The 19,036-nt window shown below is 34.7% G+C and overlaps 1 protein-coding gene across 1 annotated transcript; it reads left to right on the top strand.

The window, feature by feature from the left end:
• Positions 1 to 4,634: 4,634 nt before the first annotated feature.
• LOC123537218 (uncharacterized) lies at positions 4,635 to 10,944 on the top strand. The gene is made up of 3 exons (XM_045320855.2): positions 4,635 to 4,994; positions 5,303 to 5,473; positions 10,179 to 10,944. The coding sequence occupies exons 1-3, from the start codon at positions 4,968 to 4,970 to the stop codon at positions 10,398 to 10,400; spliced, it is 420 nt and encodes a 139-aa protein (XP_045176790.2). The 5' UTR covers positions 4,635 to 4,967; the 3' UTR covers positions 10,401 to 10,944.
• The last annotated feature ends 8,092 nt before the right edge of the window (positions 10,945 to 19,036 follow it).

Here is a 19,036-nt window from a genome sequence, read left to right as displayed (position 1 = left end):
AAAATAATTGACAATTGTTTATTGCTGAACATAACTTTATTGAAGTTAGTAACGATCTACCAACACATGCCTGCAAGTTTGACAATCGTAGCCGGAGAAATTATTGTCAAAGAACGGCAAAATGTAATCAAAGTGATGTAAGCTACGTGTTGGCATTTTCAAAATAGTTAAAAAAAATTGTAAGCATTTTATACCGAGAAGCAGAAAACAGGCGTTTGGTCCTTAATAGAGTATTTTCGAGGTAATCATTACATAGTTGCGTCCCTTTGTTCTCCATTCGCCATTATCAAGAATAAATGTCGTCTACTTGTGGCATTTATAACCATATTTGACCGGAGGCGTACGTAAGATGTATGGAATAAATGTTTTGGAACTGGACATATTTTTATCATGGATTGAAGCTTAAACATATGTTTTATTATACCGTGAAATCATGTGAAATTTCTGAACTGTTCTCTTTCATATATGCAGGTTTTTTGTTACTAGGTTTTAAGCGGAGATATGACATGATAACTAAATTTTCTTGCAGGTTTTACATTGCACAAAAATACAAGAAATACGGCAGATTAAAAGATTAAATAGAGTTGAAACAGACCATTTAAATGTGTGTAACGTAGCTTTGTAGTTTTTTCCATCCAGAATTTAAAGACTTAATGAATTATATAGAGATCTTATATACTTTGAATGGTTTCTTTTCTTAACTTCAGGGGTAGTATGATATTGCATAATGTCGCATTACTGGGCTAACTTGCAGATAAACATACTTAAGTGCTTTTAAAAAAGGTAACGCTGTTTACAATTGTAGTAACGTAGCTTACACGTTTCTTTTACAGATAACTATGAGCAAAACGCGCATACCACCAGAGAAAAAGGAAAAAGAAGGCGAAAATTATCTTGATAAAGAAAGAAAGCGAATGATATGGAAATATTGTGTGGAGAGATGTAAAACGGGGTGTTTAAGTTTAATTACGGCCCATCCGCCTTTTCGATCAAAAAAGGACCAAACGACCAGGAGGGACAAAGTTCGAAAGTATATGCGCGAACTCGCCGCATGAGAAAAACATCGGAGAAAAATCAAAATGCAAGTAACAATACAGATCAGCAAGAAAGTGTACCTAATAAGCTTGTAGAAAGTGATGAAAATGGTGTGAGGTCAAGCACGCCAGTCATGAAATTGATTGTGAAAATGCCAGAGTTTGATACAAAACAGAGGACCAGAAAGAGAGTGTGAAGAGCAGTATCGAAGCAGTTTGCCCTTAAATATGCAAATTTGTAGAAAAATCCAGTTTTAAGGGCAAATAACAATAAACAAGCACGGTGACCTATGATTCTTTTTTTTGCATTTTTCTAACATGAAACTGTATTCATATATAAAGGTTGAACAAATTCTATTATTGGGAAATTTTTGTCCCATCTCTCATACAAGAAACGGCAGCAAGTGTTGAAACGAGTAAAGTAAAGTAAAGTAAAGTGTCTGTTTATTATAGTGCCACCCCTACTGAAAGGGCCAGCCAAGTTTGCTTATGAGACACCTTCATACATTGAACAGCATTACTTCCCGATTCCTATATTTTAATGCCAGGCACCAGGCAGGAAGGCAATCGGTAATCATGGAACTAGCTGGCGGCTCACCAACCGGTCTCCCTTCAGTAACAAGTCCCGCCTCTGACAGGGTCCGAACCTTCGACCTCCCGATTACGGGGCAGGTGCCTTATCCATTAGACCACCACAGCTCGGTAGAAGTTTGTAATCATAATGAATATGTGTTGCACAGCAGTAATTTTAAAGGGACTGACCTCCAGATCGTACGACAACAAAAATTACTTGCGGAGAACAGGTTTGTACTGTTTAGGTTAACTGCCCGCCGTTACATAACTGAAATACTGTTGAAAAACGGCGTTAAACCCAAAACAAAAAAACAAACAAAAACGACAACAAAGAAAGAAGAAAAAATTTAAATACCGTCATACAGGTCCATTTGTTCAAATAAAGCGGAATAATTTATAATAATATTATATAACAGGATGATCAAATTAGCCCTCATTTATACCCACAAATTCAAGATGAAAGTACTTAAAACAGATACACAAAATGTTTTATTTTTTGTTTGCTTTTTTCATGAAGAATATTTAAGACGCACTGTTGTGTACTTGATGCCATGACACTAAATCTTTATTCTTCCTCAGATTATTAGGCTTCCATATTTTATTTCACAGGGAATTTTTCAGATATTGATATCATTGAACGTTAAGTGACTAAGGGGAATGAGTGATCACGGTAATATTTTACCCCCTATCATGCATTCGCATACCAGAGTTCTGCCGTGGTTCGCCTCATGCCTCGTCTGTCATGAACAGAAATGCCGTTTTTGTTTCGAACGGTGGAAAATAAATTAGGCTCCGTTCTCTCTATAATTGATATCATGATGGCCACGCGCGTGCAGTGGTGAGTTTCGGAAACATAACTTTGTTGGCAACCTATAACTGAGAATACTACTATGTTTTAGAAGGAGAGACGTTTTTTTGTACTAGATAAACTGTCATATTAATCAATTATGGGTGTCCATAATCACTTTGAAAATTGACAGTCAGATTTTAAGTCACGTATTAAGGATTATCACCTACAGGCCTGATAATCCTATTGCGGGTATTATTGATGGATCAAGATAATCGGACAGTCAGTTGTTGTCATCCTCGCCAAAATTACAGGTGGCTCTTGAACTAAACATTTTTGTTTCTCATAGCACATGAAAAGACATATATTCATATAATTCTAAATGATAGCTTCCGAAAAGATAAACGAAATGTTTATACTTATATCTATAGTGTTTGACTGGTAGTCAGTCTATCAAAATGTCCTAAAGTCGGAATAAAAACACATGCATCCGATTCCTGCATTAAGCCAGTATTTTATTGAGGTTCGAGGTAACAGCGACTATTTTCAAAAGGCGGTCAGGCACATTTAAGCAACATTTCAATTCCTCAGGGGCGTCGGAAGGTGTTTGATATTGGGGCCGCGAGGGGGTAGGTACGGGAGGGGGCATCCCCCTCCTGTAAGGGGGGTAAGGGGGACCTCCCCCTGAAATTTTTTCAAAACAGGATCATAAATGGCGAGTTCTGGTGCATTTTAAGGGTACTGAATCGCATCTGAAGTCTCCAGTATTTTCTTACTATTTACATGACTATAAGCAAAATAAAGTTTAATAAACTCTTATCAGAATTAATAATGTATAACGCAATACAAAGAATACATGTATGTTTTTTTTTTTTTTTTTTTTTTTTTTTTTTTTTTTTTTTTTTTTGTATTTAATGTATTGAACAATAATCATTCATGTTACATTCATTTCTTATTTTTGTTTGAAATATCATTTTTTTAGTAAAAACAATTTATGTAATTAATTCCTTACATCTTAGCGGTGTGATAAATCTTAACACTTACCTCTTTCATTAAATTAAAACATGATAATTATTTTTCTGAATTTTATAAGTTAATACCCTAGATCTTTGCGGCTGGGTATAGCTTAAACATTCCATTGACTAAAGACATGCCAATTAAAAACATGCTGATTTGTTCATGCGTAATTAAGTCCAATCACGGACACGTGTGTATGACTTCAATTAACACCCCCGATTGTGTCACCGTCACCACGGTAACACACTAATCTGGACAGCGTGTATTGTTTAACGCGAAGCAAAATTTAATATACTATACAAAATATTGGGTCCGCGGACCTGCGACTCCAACTTATGAATTTACAAAAAATCGTTTTTGGGCAAATTATTGGGGCCGCGGTAGCGGCCCCTGTGGCCCCACTTCCGACGCCCCTGTTCCTATATTCTGTTATAGTTATATTTAAGGGAAAAAAGTACTTCTTGAATTTTCGGTTACCTTTACATTTAATAGATATCGAGATATTTTAACAATATGAACCAAAAGGCAAGTATATAGGTGTCTATAGCTTCGGAATTTATTTATTTCTACACTAGCTAGATAGGGAAAGGGAGGTAATAGTAATTTTACAAAGTTACATTTCATATGTATATTAGCTAAATATATAGCTGTCAATTCAGAACTGAATTGTTCTTATATTCATATCATTCCTTATTAGGAAAAGCATGTTTATGAAATAAACAAATGCATCTTGCTTGGGTTAGCAGGATAAGTTTGTAAAATAGCTCCAGTGGAAAACCAATATGTAAAGCGCTTAGTGATATATATAAGTGCAAATGATCAGATGTTAACATTTCGATACATGACCAAAATCTGATTAACCACCTTTAAGACATTGTGAAATAATGACACTATTTTACATTTGGTATACAAATACATATCAACATATGGCAGACATTTTATTTTTAACAAAATGATGAGAATTTTTTTTTTTTACTCAACCTAGCTCTGTTTTTGTCAGACGTGTTTTATCTCTGTCTAATTGTGATCAAATAATATTAAAGATATCGTAATCGTTTGACTAAATATTTTAATAAACGGTAAAATATAATACATTATCAAAATAGATCAATTATTTACAGATATCGACCAGTGATTTGATAGGTAAACCATCGCAAGGCCACTACAGTATGTTAACAATAATCTTCGTAATAAATCGCGAAGTATCAAAAGAAGAAAATTACACTCTATTTATATCAACAATATAATAGACACAATGCAGGTATTCAAATACAATCCCTGGTGACGTTAAATTTTGGAGATTTTAATGAGGTTTTTAAACAAATTTAAAAAGGCTGTGCTACTTATGAAACGGAGAAATTAGGCAGCTCGGATATCTCTTTGAAAATGTGAAAACTTGTTATTTGATATATTTTTAATGTACATATACTCCTATAGTCATAAGAAATGCTAAAACCTCTTTCGTATGCCTAAATAACAGCAAAGTGAAAATGCCGGCGTAAATTGAATGATTCTTACTTGTATTAGAGTATCAGTGTAAAGTGATACATTACAAAATGGAAGACAGCGATTTAATAAACGAGGCAAGTATGTTTGTTCAGTTAAACATGCAGTAGAGTAGGAAAATACCAACATAAGATTTATGATATCCTTAACATATTTTTGTTGTCTAACAAGTTTCATTGTAAGCAGAGAGATGGTAATAACTGTTATGCACTGGCCAGTTTGGAAAACTAGTCCTAATATCTTTACCATTAAATATTAGTGAGATAGTGCGCGTGTTACCTCTAAAGGAAAAATGATCATTTCGTTTTTTTTTCTTAGCTTTTCTGAACATTAATGGATTTGTTTGCTAAGTACCAATGTTGAATTACTGCTATTTCTGTTGCAGGAAACTATGCAAACTGGTGGTTCCCAGCCGAACAGTAGGGCTTCAAGTAGGAAACCAGAATTTGTATTCGAGCAATCACCATCCGCGTTGTCTTCGGAGGAGACGGAAACTGTTGAACCGTTGCGGCCTGAGAGTACAGTAGAATATCTGATGACAGCCCAAGAAATCAAGGTATCCATAAAAATTCAACAACAAAAATTCTATTCGGGTAATCGTTTTAGACTAAGTTTATCTGCATCAGCAGCCGAGAAAATATTTCATCATGTTCCAGAAATGCTACAAATTAGCTATATAGCTAAATCTAGCTATATATAGCTAGAATTAGCTATAAAACCAATAACAATAATGCAAAATATGTCAAAATCAAATGCAAAATGGTCATTATCGCATCCCAACAGTTTATAAGATGAAAGAAAATTACACTAAATGAAGGTCTTTACTGTCACATTTTCAATAAATGCAGCTATTTTGTGCGATAAATCATTGGAGAATATGTGTCACTTGTGAGAATCTCTGTTACTTATGACTAATTTAGTAACGATTTATCGCAAAAAATGCAACATGTATTGTATAGACCTCAGTTCTTTGTGATTGTCTTTTGTCTCATAAAATAGACAAGGCAGTCTGAAAGACAGCTAAATCCCCCGCCACTGCTATGGATAATGAAAGGGTAAACCTTTGATTTTAGCTGTGACCTTGACCTTGAACTGACATGGCTGACTCATGAATTCTGCACAACGTCTTGATGAGGTGATCATTTGACCAAAGTTTCATGAAAATCCTTCAAGGGATTTAGGAGATACAGAGCTGAAACCTTTGACCTTCAGTTGTGACCTTGACCTTGAGTTGACATGGCTGACTCATGAGTTCTTGATGAGGTGATCATTTGACCCAAGTTTGATGAAAATCCTTCAAGGGGTTAAGGAGATACAGAGTGGACACCAAATGGAAGGCTCAAACCATCGACCCTTAGTTGTGACCTTGACCTTGAGCTGGCATGGTTGACTCATAATTTCTGCACATCGTTCTGATGAGGTAATCATTTGACCCAAGTTTTATAAAATTCCTTCAAGGGGTTTAGGAGATACAGAGCGGACACGAAATGGAAGGCTCAAACCTTTGACCTTCAGTTGTGACCTTGACCTTGAGCCGACATGGCTGACTCATAAGTTCTGCAAATCGCCTTGATGAGGTGATAGTTTGACCTAAGTTTGATGAAAATCCTTCAAGGGGTTTAGGAGATATAGAGCGGACACAAAATGGAAGGATCAAACCTTTGACCCTAAGTTGTGACCTTGACCTTGAGCCGGCATGACTGACTCATGGGTTCTGCACATCGTCTTGATGAGGTAATCATTTGACCCAAGTTTTATAAAATTCCTTCAAGGGGTTTAAGAGATATAGAGCGGACACAAAATGGAAGGCTCAAACCTTTGACCTTGAGTTGTGACCTTGACCTTGAACCGGCATGGCTGACTCATGGGTTCTGCACATCATCTTGATGAGGTGATCATTTGACCCAAGTTTTATAAAATTCCTTCAAGGGGTTTTGGAGATATAGAGCGGACACAAAATGGAAGGCTCAAACCTTTGACCTTGAGTTGTGACCTTGACCTTGAACCGACAAGGCTGACTCATGGGTTATGCACATCGTCTTGATGAGGTGATTATTTGACCCAAGTTTCATGAAAATCCTTCAAGGGGTTTAGGAGATATGGACCGGACCCGATTTTGTTACGGACGGAAGGACGGACGCAGACCATTCCCATAATCCCTCCGCCACGGCGGGGGATTAAAAAAGTGGAAACTCCACAGGTCGCTCAACACGACAAAAACGAAAATATTGCAGGCTCGGTTTGATTGAGCCTGTTCATGGACGGTAGTGGATATAAACCATTTGGATGGAATAATGACTGTTTTCTATTTGATATTGCCATATATTGTACAATTGTTTTTATAGCTATTTCTAGCTATATATACTGTAGCCAGATTTAGCTATATTGCTAATTTGTGACATTTCTGGGACCTGTTCATTGTTTTGTCGTAATTGTACCACCACAAGGCAGCTGTTAACAGTCTTTGTAAATGAAGCAGGCAATTTTGTGGTCAAATTGATATATGTTCAATTCCTGTATAAGAGAAACCACGTGTAGCTGTGGATTCGTGAAAAATATTGCACCCGAAGAATCTGCAGTTACTATGACTTAAACCATTTATGTAATACTGTTTGGTTTCATAAACATAAAAAAACTTTGATAACATCAAAAAGAACTTTATAATAGACTGAACCATACAAACCCATTCATTGCATAAACACAATCTATCGAATTTGACTATTCAGTATTGGAAAATCCACTCGGTATCAGTTGATCTTCTATTCTATACATTACTTTATTCAACGACTTCCGCGTTCTTATTTGATTTTTATTTATTTATTTCATAATTTCTTTCTTTCGTCTACTGACGACAGTTATATATATTGTCCGTTGAAAGCACGAACACCCCTCCAGGCCTAGATCTAGGAAGTGGAACTAAAATACAAACTTCAAAGGATAAAAAGCATGCATAATTACAACAGTAGTCAGTAATTTGAAAAGAAAATTATAAAGATCAAACCAAGAAATGGTCTGGGAAAGTGGGACCACTATTATATAGGTTAGGTGTATATGCCAAGTTTCGAGTTGAGTATGTAAAATATATGTCTGGGTTTTGTAAGGCCGGTGGTTGCACGCAAACGCCCGCCTGTTCCTAAAATAGTGTCCGTAGCGGCACCTGGGCGGTGGCGGGGGCGGGACCGGGGTCTTCCTTTATAATTAAAAACTGAAAATCGCCATATGAGCCAGCAAAACAAAATAGAACAAACAGCAAAAAGTGCTAGTTTTACCGGCGACTGACGCAGATAGCGACAGTATAACATACATTATTGTCACAGTAACAGAAAAGATGTGACCGTGTCCTAGTTGGACTGGACTCGAAATGTCTCACATAAAGTAAGGTAGTTTACTTATCATTATGTCTCGAGTGACATATATTCTTCCTACAACTCTAACTATATTAATTAGATCTTGAACAAAATGTTCTGTGTCGATAGATGTAAGTAAGCCTGCTGCAAATTATATACATCTACATAATATCATATTTAAAGGTATACTAGACCCAAATTTCATATTTGAAAACATGAAAAAAAAAATACTACCAGTAGTTTATGTATATATAGAATAAACAAATTTATGTGTATTAACACTGATTAAGGTTTCGATGGAGGCCTTGAGAAACAAAAATCAAACAACACCAAATCATAGAAAGAAAGAGTTGTTTGACATGAAAATTGAACAGCATGTAAAACATGTATATTACTTTACGAAACAAGTGTCAGCATACTGATATAAACATTGAATTCCGGAAAAGGGCTGCCTAAAGGGGCTCCACTTCCGGACAGTTAAACGCCTTTAAAAACTCACCATTTTCAAAGAACTGTTACACATGTTTGTTTTGATGCATTTGCAATAGCGTGCGAGTGGTGAAATTTCACGTAACAAGGTGGAACATAGTTTTCAGCAATTGTTTATCTTTTTTTCTTTACAAATGGCATTCATTTTCAAAGGGAGACAACTTTTTCTCAAAGATTACTTAAAATAATCGGAAAAAGTTGTTTCCCTTTGAAAATGAATGCAATTTGTACTTAAAATAATCAGGAACAGTTGTCTCCCTTTGAAAATGAATGCCATTTGTAAAGAAATAAAGATAAACAATCGCTGAAAACTGTGTTCCACCTTGTTATGCGAAATTTCACCACTCGCACGCTATTGCAAATGCATCAAAACAAACATGTGTAACAGTTCTTTGAAAATGGTGAGTTTTTAAAGGCGTTTAACTGTCCGGAAGTGGAGCCCCTTTAGGCAGCCCTTTTCCGGAATTCAATGTTTATATCAGTATACTGACACTTGTTTCGTAAAGTAATATACATGTTTTACATGCTGTTCAATTTTCATGTCAAACAACTCTTTCTTTCTATGATTTGGTGTTGTTTGATTTTTGTTTCTCAAGGCCTCCATCGAAACCTTAATAATAATACACACTGTATACATGTACAGCTGAAAGCAGTATAAATGTGTACTATCATAAAAACTGGAAATTTTTTACACAATCAGCTGTTACTACATGACATTTGATTATGAATGTAGCTCAATATAGGTTATTTATTTATATATTTAGTGAAGTTGAATATATTTGATGAGGATTATCTGCATTTGAAGTAAATATCTTAATATAAAATATTTCAATGAAAGATGAGCAGAATACATCTTTAATTGTTTATTGAATATCGGAGCAAAAAGCCTTACAGAAGTTAGAACAAGCCCTTGTCACGTAAATAACTTTGCTTTCTTAGTATATAATGTAAATTACAATGACATAATATTTTATGTTTGTTTTGTTTGCTATATTTTCTTTTAGAATGGATAGTTGAGCAAGAAAATAACATTTATGTACAGCATTGTGATTCATTTAGGCGATGTTCTGATAACAATACCTGGAGAATTTTCATCATATCTCACTTGTTCTTTCACTATTTACGAAGATATTTTCCAGGTCGGACTTCGAAGCACAATTTTTGATATTCATACCAAAAATAGAAAAAAACACAAAGAAAAAGAAACTACTAACCGTAAATTTGTTCATTTGTCGTGCGCAAATCGTTCACCGAAGTGCCTCAATTCCATCGAAGCGCAGCACCATGGTGCTCGAATTGCGGGATTAGCAGCCGTGTAACACAACCTTTGTAGGTTTGATCAAATAAAGTTATTTCTATGATTACTATGTTTTTGTGTTTGTGGTGAAGTGAATTCGACCTATATCATAGCTTTGCTTATTGCAGGAACTTGATGAAAGGCTAGAAGTGGTGATTGGCAGATTACAGAAGCAGAGAGAAGATTACGAGACATGGGAAAACAGTTTAAATAGACGGAGACTAGAAGCATATGGTAGATTGAAGGCTCTTGGAAAATTTCATAGACAGCGTATGGAAGTGTATGATACAGTGAAAGATTATTTACAAACTATGAACCCCGGAAGTAAAAGCCGAACATCGAAGAAATGATATAATTTACTGACATTGTTGCAGCACTTTGACGTATGGAGTGCTAAAATAATTTGTTGATTCCTGATGACTCAGTGAGAAAAACTTAACTTCTGATGTTGATCAGCGAAAAGTAATTGTCTTACTCTCCATGCTTCATTAAAATTTTGTAATGTTCATAGATATACTGTCCGCAGTCTAAAATTGTTTTCATTCTTTTTATTCTGTGGTTGTTGTGTTTCCCCAAATTGATATAGTATACATTTTGTTGAGTTTATTTTTCGTTTTTTATCTGTCTATTTGTAAATGTACTTACAATCAAAATTTGAATAAATGTGACCATTTCTTGATCATAATAAATACAGTGTATGATAAGAAGTACTTATATATTTTTAACTTAAAATATGCTATATCTATAATGCATACTATGGCAGAAAGGAGTCAAATGTGTTTCAAGATATGACTGATGGTCACGGTATTCTGTTTGTGTTATCATTTTGTGTTTGTGGCTTTGATTTCAGAATATTGTCCTCGAGTAAACTGATTTGTTGGCTTTGTAAATTTATACGCCGTTTTGTTTTAGTTTATTAGCCTCTTAAGAGTGATAGATGACAGATTTTGTTAACAAACGATTGAGCATTATTAAATCGCGGGTAAATATTTGAATTATACCGGCCCAAATGGGCCAGCTACAAAAAAATCTGTATTTTGTATCAATAAATTTCGCACAATTACTAATACAGGAAGCATTAGAACGGGTTAGTTGGGAAGGGTGTGGGAGGGGATGTGGGACAAAACTGTCTTTACTCTAAAGGGATCACTACGATGATACATATATAGTTATCTGCTTGACATATAGCCTACTTATTGTTCGAAATGCGTATGTGGACACTTCTAAAGCAAGCATAAAGTGTAAAAATGATATTTTAAAACTGTAAAAAGTCAGATCCTGATATTAATGTCTAAATCCATGTATCAAGACAGTTTTATTGAGAAGATGGTTGAGAAACAAGTGGATAAATTTCAGAATGATCCGATATGTTAATGGTAGAGGACAGATTATGTATTTTTGTGGCGTTCTCGAAGATGAAGACCATGTTTAGCGAAACTGTAACCTTTTTTGTTCTGTATGAAGGCTAAGGTATTAATATGTTTGATATTGCAGTTAATTATGAAAAACAAATGTTTCTCTTTACACATTTTCTTTTATACGCAGCTGTGCCAAAAGCTGTTTGACGCAAGATTTATCTTTGTAAATAACGTCAGTTAATAACCTTACACTTTTTAATCAACTTTGTTTTGTGGGTAGTAGTTGTTTTATAGGCTTCCATGACTATTCGTCGAAAGACATTTGGTCGAAAAGACATTAGACAGAAAGGACAATTAGTCGAATGTACAATTGGTCTCATAGGAAATGTCGAATGTATATCTAACCGAAGTTTCGTTGAATTTGGTCGAATAAAGAATGTAGGATCATACAAAAGATCTAGCAATTAATTTTAAGAATGTAAGTTATTGTAATTTCAAATTTTAAGGATTTACCTCTTTTCTCTGCCTGATCTTTTAAAGAAATGAACATATGAGTGTGTATATTGCTCTCGTTTTTCTGGTAAGAAGACAATAAGCAAGCTGTCCTATGACGATGCCGTGTATAGTGTAGAGTTGATAAAAGACGTTTGGGCAGATACTAAAAGTTCCATCCCCATACCAGAGTTCACTAAAGCAAAGTCTAGATATTGCAGGTTTCTTTCGGTACAAAAGATGATTAGCCTGCCTCATCCCTCATCAAGACTACAATTTAACTATTTTAAGAATATAAGTAAATATTTTACCTTTACATGAACGATTCTCGCGATTTTGAGTCAAGGCTACAATTCAACTTTTCTAAGAATATAAGTAAATCCTTTACCTTTACATGAACGATTTTCGCATCTCCAATAGATTTTCCCACTCTTGGGATCGCTTTTATCCTTATTGTAGGAAAATCCTTCGAAGGAATGTTTCCTTCCACATTTAGAACTAACGAAAAACGTTGGGTTTCTTTCCATGATAGGCCTTATTGAAAAACTAAACAACGTACAAGATTCTTTTTAACGGCAAATTCTAGTTCACTCACTAATATTTCTATATTTATCGCTCTTTTAATATTATAATAATGAATACATAATGATATATAATATAAATCATGAAAAGAGATTGTTCAGTTACTATTGTTGTCGGTAGGTCGGATTGTGAACATAATTCTTCTAATATTCTTTCTAATCAAAAGGACTTTAGAGATTCAACAGCAAGCAACACCTTTAGGCGTTTACTTAATTTGAGTAATTGGAATAGTCCATTCTCGATATGATCAAGGTTGGTAAATGTTTTTGTTTTAGCTTGCACAACAGTGTCTATATATGTACTTGTTAGGAGAGACTGAAATATAAAATATTTATAATAAATACAAAGTATTTTCGCATGTATACCTATCCTGGATTATGAAAATCACAATAAATACCAGAAATCTGAAAGCAATTTTTCCAATCGGATTTTACAGACGAGCATAGCTTGTCAAAATTAAAAGTAAACAGAATTATTTTTCACCAGAGAAATTCAGAAACATATAATTCGTCCGTTGAGCGCACGAAGGGGCCATCAGCATTCTTTGTATATATGTTGATAGCCCCTTCAGGCGCTCAACGGACGATATGTACTTTTAACATTGCAGATCTGTAGCATGGCATATACGGTATTATATGAAGTTTGTTATAAAAGTGCTTACCTACTTGAAACTTACATTATTAGTACTCGTATTAGATCAAACATTAAAAATAACCTGACTTTTGTTTATGACCCCCTCTTAACATGTTTTAATTTTAATATCATCAGATATCTATTGAATGAAAATCCGTACCAAGGTTTTGTGGTACATAACTTGTATTGTAAGCTTGTTAAAATTGTCTCAACTTAATACAATTAAAACCAGTGACCCGGTTATTTGCATTTTGCAGTGTCATGAGAGCAAATTTAAGAAGAAAGTAAATTTAAGAAGGTTAGAATTAATATTTGAGTAACATAATTAACATCGTTCGTGGCAGATCAAGGGTAAAATATCATTGAAATGGATAGAAAATTTAAAAGTACACGTGTGTAACTTAGTTCTGTAGTCGCAACAGAATTACCAATGCACTTTATTATTATAATTTCGTTAAATATATAAACATTTTTGGAAACAATAATATCTGTAAAAATTAAAAAAAACTTGAAGCTTTTAAGTTTGAGTTTACAACATAAACAATGTCACAGAAAGACGTATACATGGACTCAAATTCGTTCGATTCGGATAATGACAGTGTTTTCTTGGATACCGACGATCGTCTGTTGGCGCCGGAAGAGGAATTAGAACAAGAAGAAAGGTTACTAAAATGTAAACAAAGTTTAGAGACATCTCGAAGAGAACACGAAAATTGGAATGAAACACTAACGAAAAGAAGGATGTTTGCACTGTCACGACTGCGGACATTGCAGAGAACTCGAAGACAAAGGTTCGAATTTTATCAAAATATAAAAGACATAATTAGTGATAGTGGGACATGTAGTACTGGATCAGGTTCGGCAGATAACATAGAATAGGGGATTTTCATAGGAAGACATGAGAAGACATTGTTATTTCGCGAATATCCCTAATAAATCCTAGCTTTTTACATGTATTGAAAAGTGTTTTCATGCCAATACATTCAAAAGACGGACTTGGTTCTAAAGCGGAAGTTGACTCAGCAATATGTTCTTTTAAATATTGGATCTATATACGTTTTCTTAATGAAAAACTAAGATGGAAGCCATGTCCTCGAGCAACATTAACATGGATTTTAATGAAATGATCCACTTTTGCTAGTAAAACGGACAAAATCGAAACGATTGAAAATGCACGAATTTGTAGTGTAAAGTGTAATAGGTTTATCAATGACACGGATTGACGAAAATGATGATCAACCAGGAGACGCTGTAATTGCAGAACGTAGATAGACACAGTCATGTTTTACGCATGCATAGAATTTGCATTGATACGAATGAGCTGCAAGCTAGTGTTATGAAAATTATGCTTTGACAAACGTAACACAGTGTTTAAATAATTTGAATGTTTTCCATTTTTGTAATAATTATTTTATTTTTCGTTCCTCAAACCTCTTTTAGAAAATGACATCAGCGATTTGTGACTTTTACGGTCCTTTATAATACTTTCAGCAGCTACAAACGATAGAATTACGTTTGCATCAAATATAGCTTGGCGAAATAATAAATAACTGTGATTTTTATAGAGTTTTGTTGTGAATGTCAAATGAGAAATGTCGTAAAATAAATCATTTACTGAACCCCAACACATATCTTATTTAAAACACTGTACTAGTATAACTTCTAAAACGAATCAAGTACATGAACGAATAAGTCCTTGAATTTTCCCATACACGTAACTGTAAAAGATATGTTTAGTTGTACAAAAACCAGTTTTCGTTAAGACAACGTTGATTTTTCAGTGTGGTTGTATGAATCTGTTGGAATGACAATCAAATTAAACACCACAGGTTAAAATGAAATGTTTTACTTTAAATATTGCATGCGTATATATAAAACTGATAGGAGAGTTTCAGTTTTAGTCACTTAAATTTGTTCACATTTTCGGAAACTTCAGAGTCTCATAAGTTATGCATGCAATCTGCAAATAATATATTTCTAAACTATGTTTTTAGTTCCATTGCAATTTCAATAGATTTCATACACCAAGTTTGTTAATTTATCAAGTTAAAATCTTTAAATCTATGGACTGTCAATATATTTACAGAATGTCTATTAAAGATTGATATCCTAAACCTGCTAGTGACGTGTTTCAATTCTGCGTATATTACCTTTATGTTTTATTTCAATGACGTATATATTCAATAGAAATATAGGTTTTTATTTCAAAGACGTAAATAACCTTTCCCAGAATTGTTCACGATGACATTCATCATCAGGAAACTACAGATAGGTCTGCTTGCGAACAATATCTACCATTCCCAATGGTAATTCTACCATTTACAATGGTAAACAAACTGTGGGCACGTCGTCAAACATGACGACTGTCAAATTTAATAGCTTCCATTCTTGTCATATTCATCTCGAACCTACACCAGATGCTCTGAAGAATAGCTTCTGACATAACAACAAGCGTTTTCTTCGAAGAACATATCGTCCTTACAATGTTGCTTCATGCTGGAAGTCACGATCATGCAGCAGAAGACGAAGTTGTCTATTTTCCTTTAGTTCCGGTATGACAAAATCTGACAAATGGTTTAATCGGCAAACGAAATTAATACACCGTGATCGAAAGCATTGTCGTCATCTTTCATTGGAGAGAAACCATTCATTCTCATTTTGGCAGAGTAATATATGTATCTCAGATTCCATCGGTATCTGTATATGATACCGACGGTGACAATATATAGCAGCAGTGCTGATGAATATCACTACAGTGTAGGTTCTTCAGAGCACCCACAGATCCTCGTAGAGAAATGAGACCATTGTCAAATTCCTTATGAAACCATTTTCATCTGTGCACGTATGTGTTCACATTCTGAAAATTGACTTTCGAAGTAGATATCAGTATAAATAATTGAGATGCTTACAAATGCACGACAGGTTGCTCCGGGCAAGGTCAGTGGTCAAATTGTTTGCCCTAAGGCGTTCAAACTCTTGTAAACAGTATCACTAAAATGTGGTAAAAGTTACTTAAATCAAGGTATTGCAGTTTATTCATTGACTGCATGTTCAGTTCAAAAGCTGTCATCAGATTGTTTCGTAGGATCAGCCTTTGTACAGTCACAGGCCCTGGAAAGAATTTTGTGCGGAGTGATCTTATCCTATTCTTTGATAAGTCTAGAGTAATCAAATAACATTAGTTACTGAATATGTCTCCATTTATGCCTTCATTGAATGAGGAAGTTAAATAGTTTCGTGAAAACTTCAAGTAACGCAAAGCCGTCATTAAGTCTCGTGTATTCACATAAATCGAGTGATTCCAATTGTGATAGTCTATTAATTGCTCCTTCGACGCGGTAGAATATATTTCTATACAAGTCGATTGTTTTGAAATTATTTGGTTCACCTATACAAAGTTTGCGTAAATGATATCTTGCTTTCATGTTGCTCATGTCAAGTCTGTATATATTCTCCGGAAGTGGATAGCACGGGAGCACTTAACTTGAATTATCATAGTTTTTGCAAACCAGTGCGATAATTCTGTACATACCTCTTTCTAAAAGTTCGTTTACTGACGATATGTGAATCATTTTACCGGTATCTTGGCTGATATTATTTAAAGATCTTTGAGTTAATGACCAACGTTTACTGTGATCCAAAATATTCCAAAGGTCATGGTTGGCCATTTGATTAGCGATGAAAAATGTTGTCAAATTATTCAGGGACTTGTCAAATAACATTCCGAGGCTGTATTTGCCAAGCAATAACAAGTTGTCCTTTAATGACAGTTGGAATATTTTGTACGGCCGATATTGACATAAAAGATAATCTGATAAAATCTAGAATAAAATTTTCAATTGTCATATCTCTCATATACCGTAAACTGCCTTTTTCCAAACGCGTGCAATCGCCAAATGTAGGGCGAATCTTACTTAGGTTCAGTAAGTACATTTTTCTTTCCCTTAATGCAAATGTGATATTTTGTAAGCTATAAATCGTTATCTTTTCATTGTACGACAGATCATGACTATTTAGAGATGGCAATTGTCCGAAACTGTCATTTTCGACTTGCTGCACGCTAAAGTTGACTACTTTCAGCGATTTCAAAGATTGAAAATATTTGAACATATCTCTTTTCAGTAACTTTATTTGGCATCTTTCAATACCGTAGTTTTAGGTTATGCTTTACATTTTTACATAAATGATTTTAGACATGCTTTACATTTTTACATAATGTGCTTTACATTTTTACATAAATGATTTAAGGCATGCTTTACAATTGGCGTTTCAATATAACTTCTTCTCGGCGATATATGACCATTTTGTGTCGATTCGCAGTAAAACCCAACTCACTCACTCACTTCAACACCGATTAAACAATTGCCGCAAGTTCTGAAAATCTGGTTGAAAATGTCTTTCATTAAGACCGTCAATTTGTAAAATTGAAGACTTTCAGGGTCCTTAGTGCTGCAGACGGGTATATCTCTTCTTCGGTAATATTTGTTATTTATTTTTGCAAATCTAAATAAATGAGATTCTTCAAGGCTTCAAATGCTGTGTCTGGTATTGATACATTTGTGGATCTTAATTTGTTTCCATTTATTTTTAAAATACACAAACTACCAAGTCCTGTAAATGCGCAATCATTTAGTTTTTCAATTCTATCACTCGAAATGTCTAGGTATTTCAGCTGTGTTAGAGTTTGGAATGTCCCATATGGGATGTTTTCAATTTCATTGCCATTTAGAAGTAAACATGCTGTTTCATTCGGAAATTTTCTTGGGATTGCAGTAAGTTTTCTATCTGATCAGTCAACAGTTAAACCAAGGACTTAGATTTTCGATTTTTGGTTTATCAACGAGCACAGTCAGGATGTCCCTGCTTCATCCAATATATCTTAGTCTGATAATTTATTGACACTATTTGTCACATGAAATAAATCTTCATTTTTGGGATGAGATTTTTCTGATGCCTTTTCAAAGTCTCGAGTGTTTCTTTCCTGGTAATCAGTTTCTTCGCCGTCCGCAGTCGGTTACTTTCCAATATATATGATGTTATGTGTGTTCGGGTCGACAGTCTTTCCGGTCGTTAGAGCGTCTGATGAATGTTCGAAGACATGAGCAGTTGACTTTGATTCCCTTTCTGCCTCTACCTTGTGGTTATTTCTTTGTTTATCTCCTTTTGATACGGATCTAGAGTCTTCGCTCGACTTCCCGAATAGTTGCTCTGTATCACTTAATGTGTTTGTAAGATTTTCCTTGGCGTAAACAAATTATGTCCTTATATTCGTCATAGGTGTTCGGGTGAGGGACGTCTGATGAGAGTTTATATTACTGATATGTATCGATGTAGTACTGTTTGTAAGTACCAGTAATACAACTACCAGTAACATTTTCACTTTCACATGATAACGAAATACCATATTAATCTTCTAATTATCTGAAACAGCAAAAAAAAAAAACAACAACATTTCTTAACAGTTCATTTGACGTTTCACTGCCTTGGTAGCCTAGTGGTAGAGCGCCCGCTTCGAATGCAAGAGGTCGTGAGTTCACTACCTGGCCGCGTCATATCTAAGACACGAGTTTCCTCGCTTGGCGCTCAGTTCACTGCTTCAAGTAGACGCGGTCGTTAATATGACTGACAATGTTTTCAAAAGGCCGCTAATCCCACTCACTGACAAATACGCAAGCACGCATGCATGCACGTACGTACGCACCAAAACACACTTGACCTTTCCATTTAACATTTTAACAAATTTGAATGCGAAAAATACGCGATTTCTTCGCAATATATCGTTTTATATTGAGAAATATTGTGAAAAATACAAATAATATAGTGACTTATACAGTGTGTGTCAACCGTCTAAGAAATTCAAGCATAGAAGTGTCATCATGATTGACGTTAAGTGTAACTGTAAGTTAAACATCAGACAAGGA

Source organism: Mercenaria mercenaria, chromosome 17 (genome assembly GCF_021730395.1).
Source record: "Mercenaria mercenaria strain notata chromosome 17, MADL_Memer_1, whole genome shotgun sequence".
Taxonomy (NCBI): domain Eukaryota; kingdom Metazoa; phylum Mollusca; class Bivalvia; order Venerida; family Veneridae; genus Mercenaria; species Mercenaria mercenaria.
Note: the sequence above shows the minus strand (reverse complement) of the source record. Positions and strands in the feature narration are given on the sequence as shown.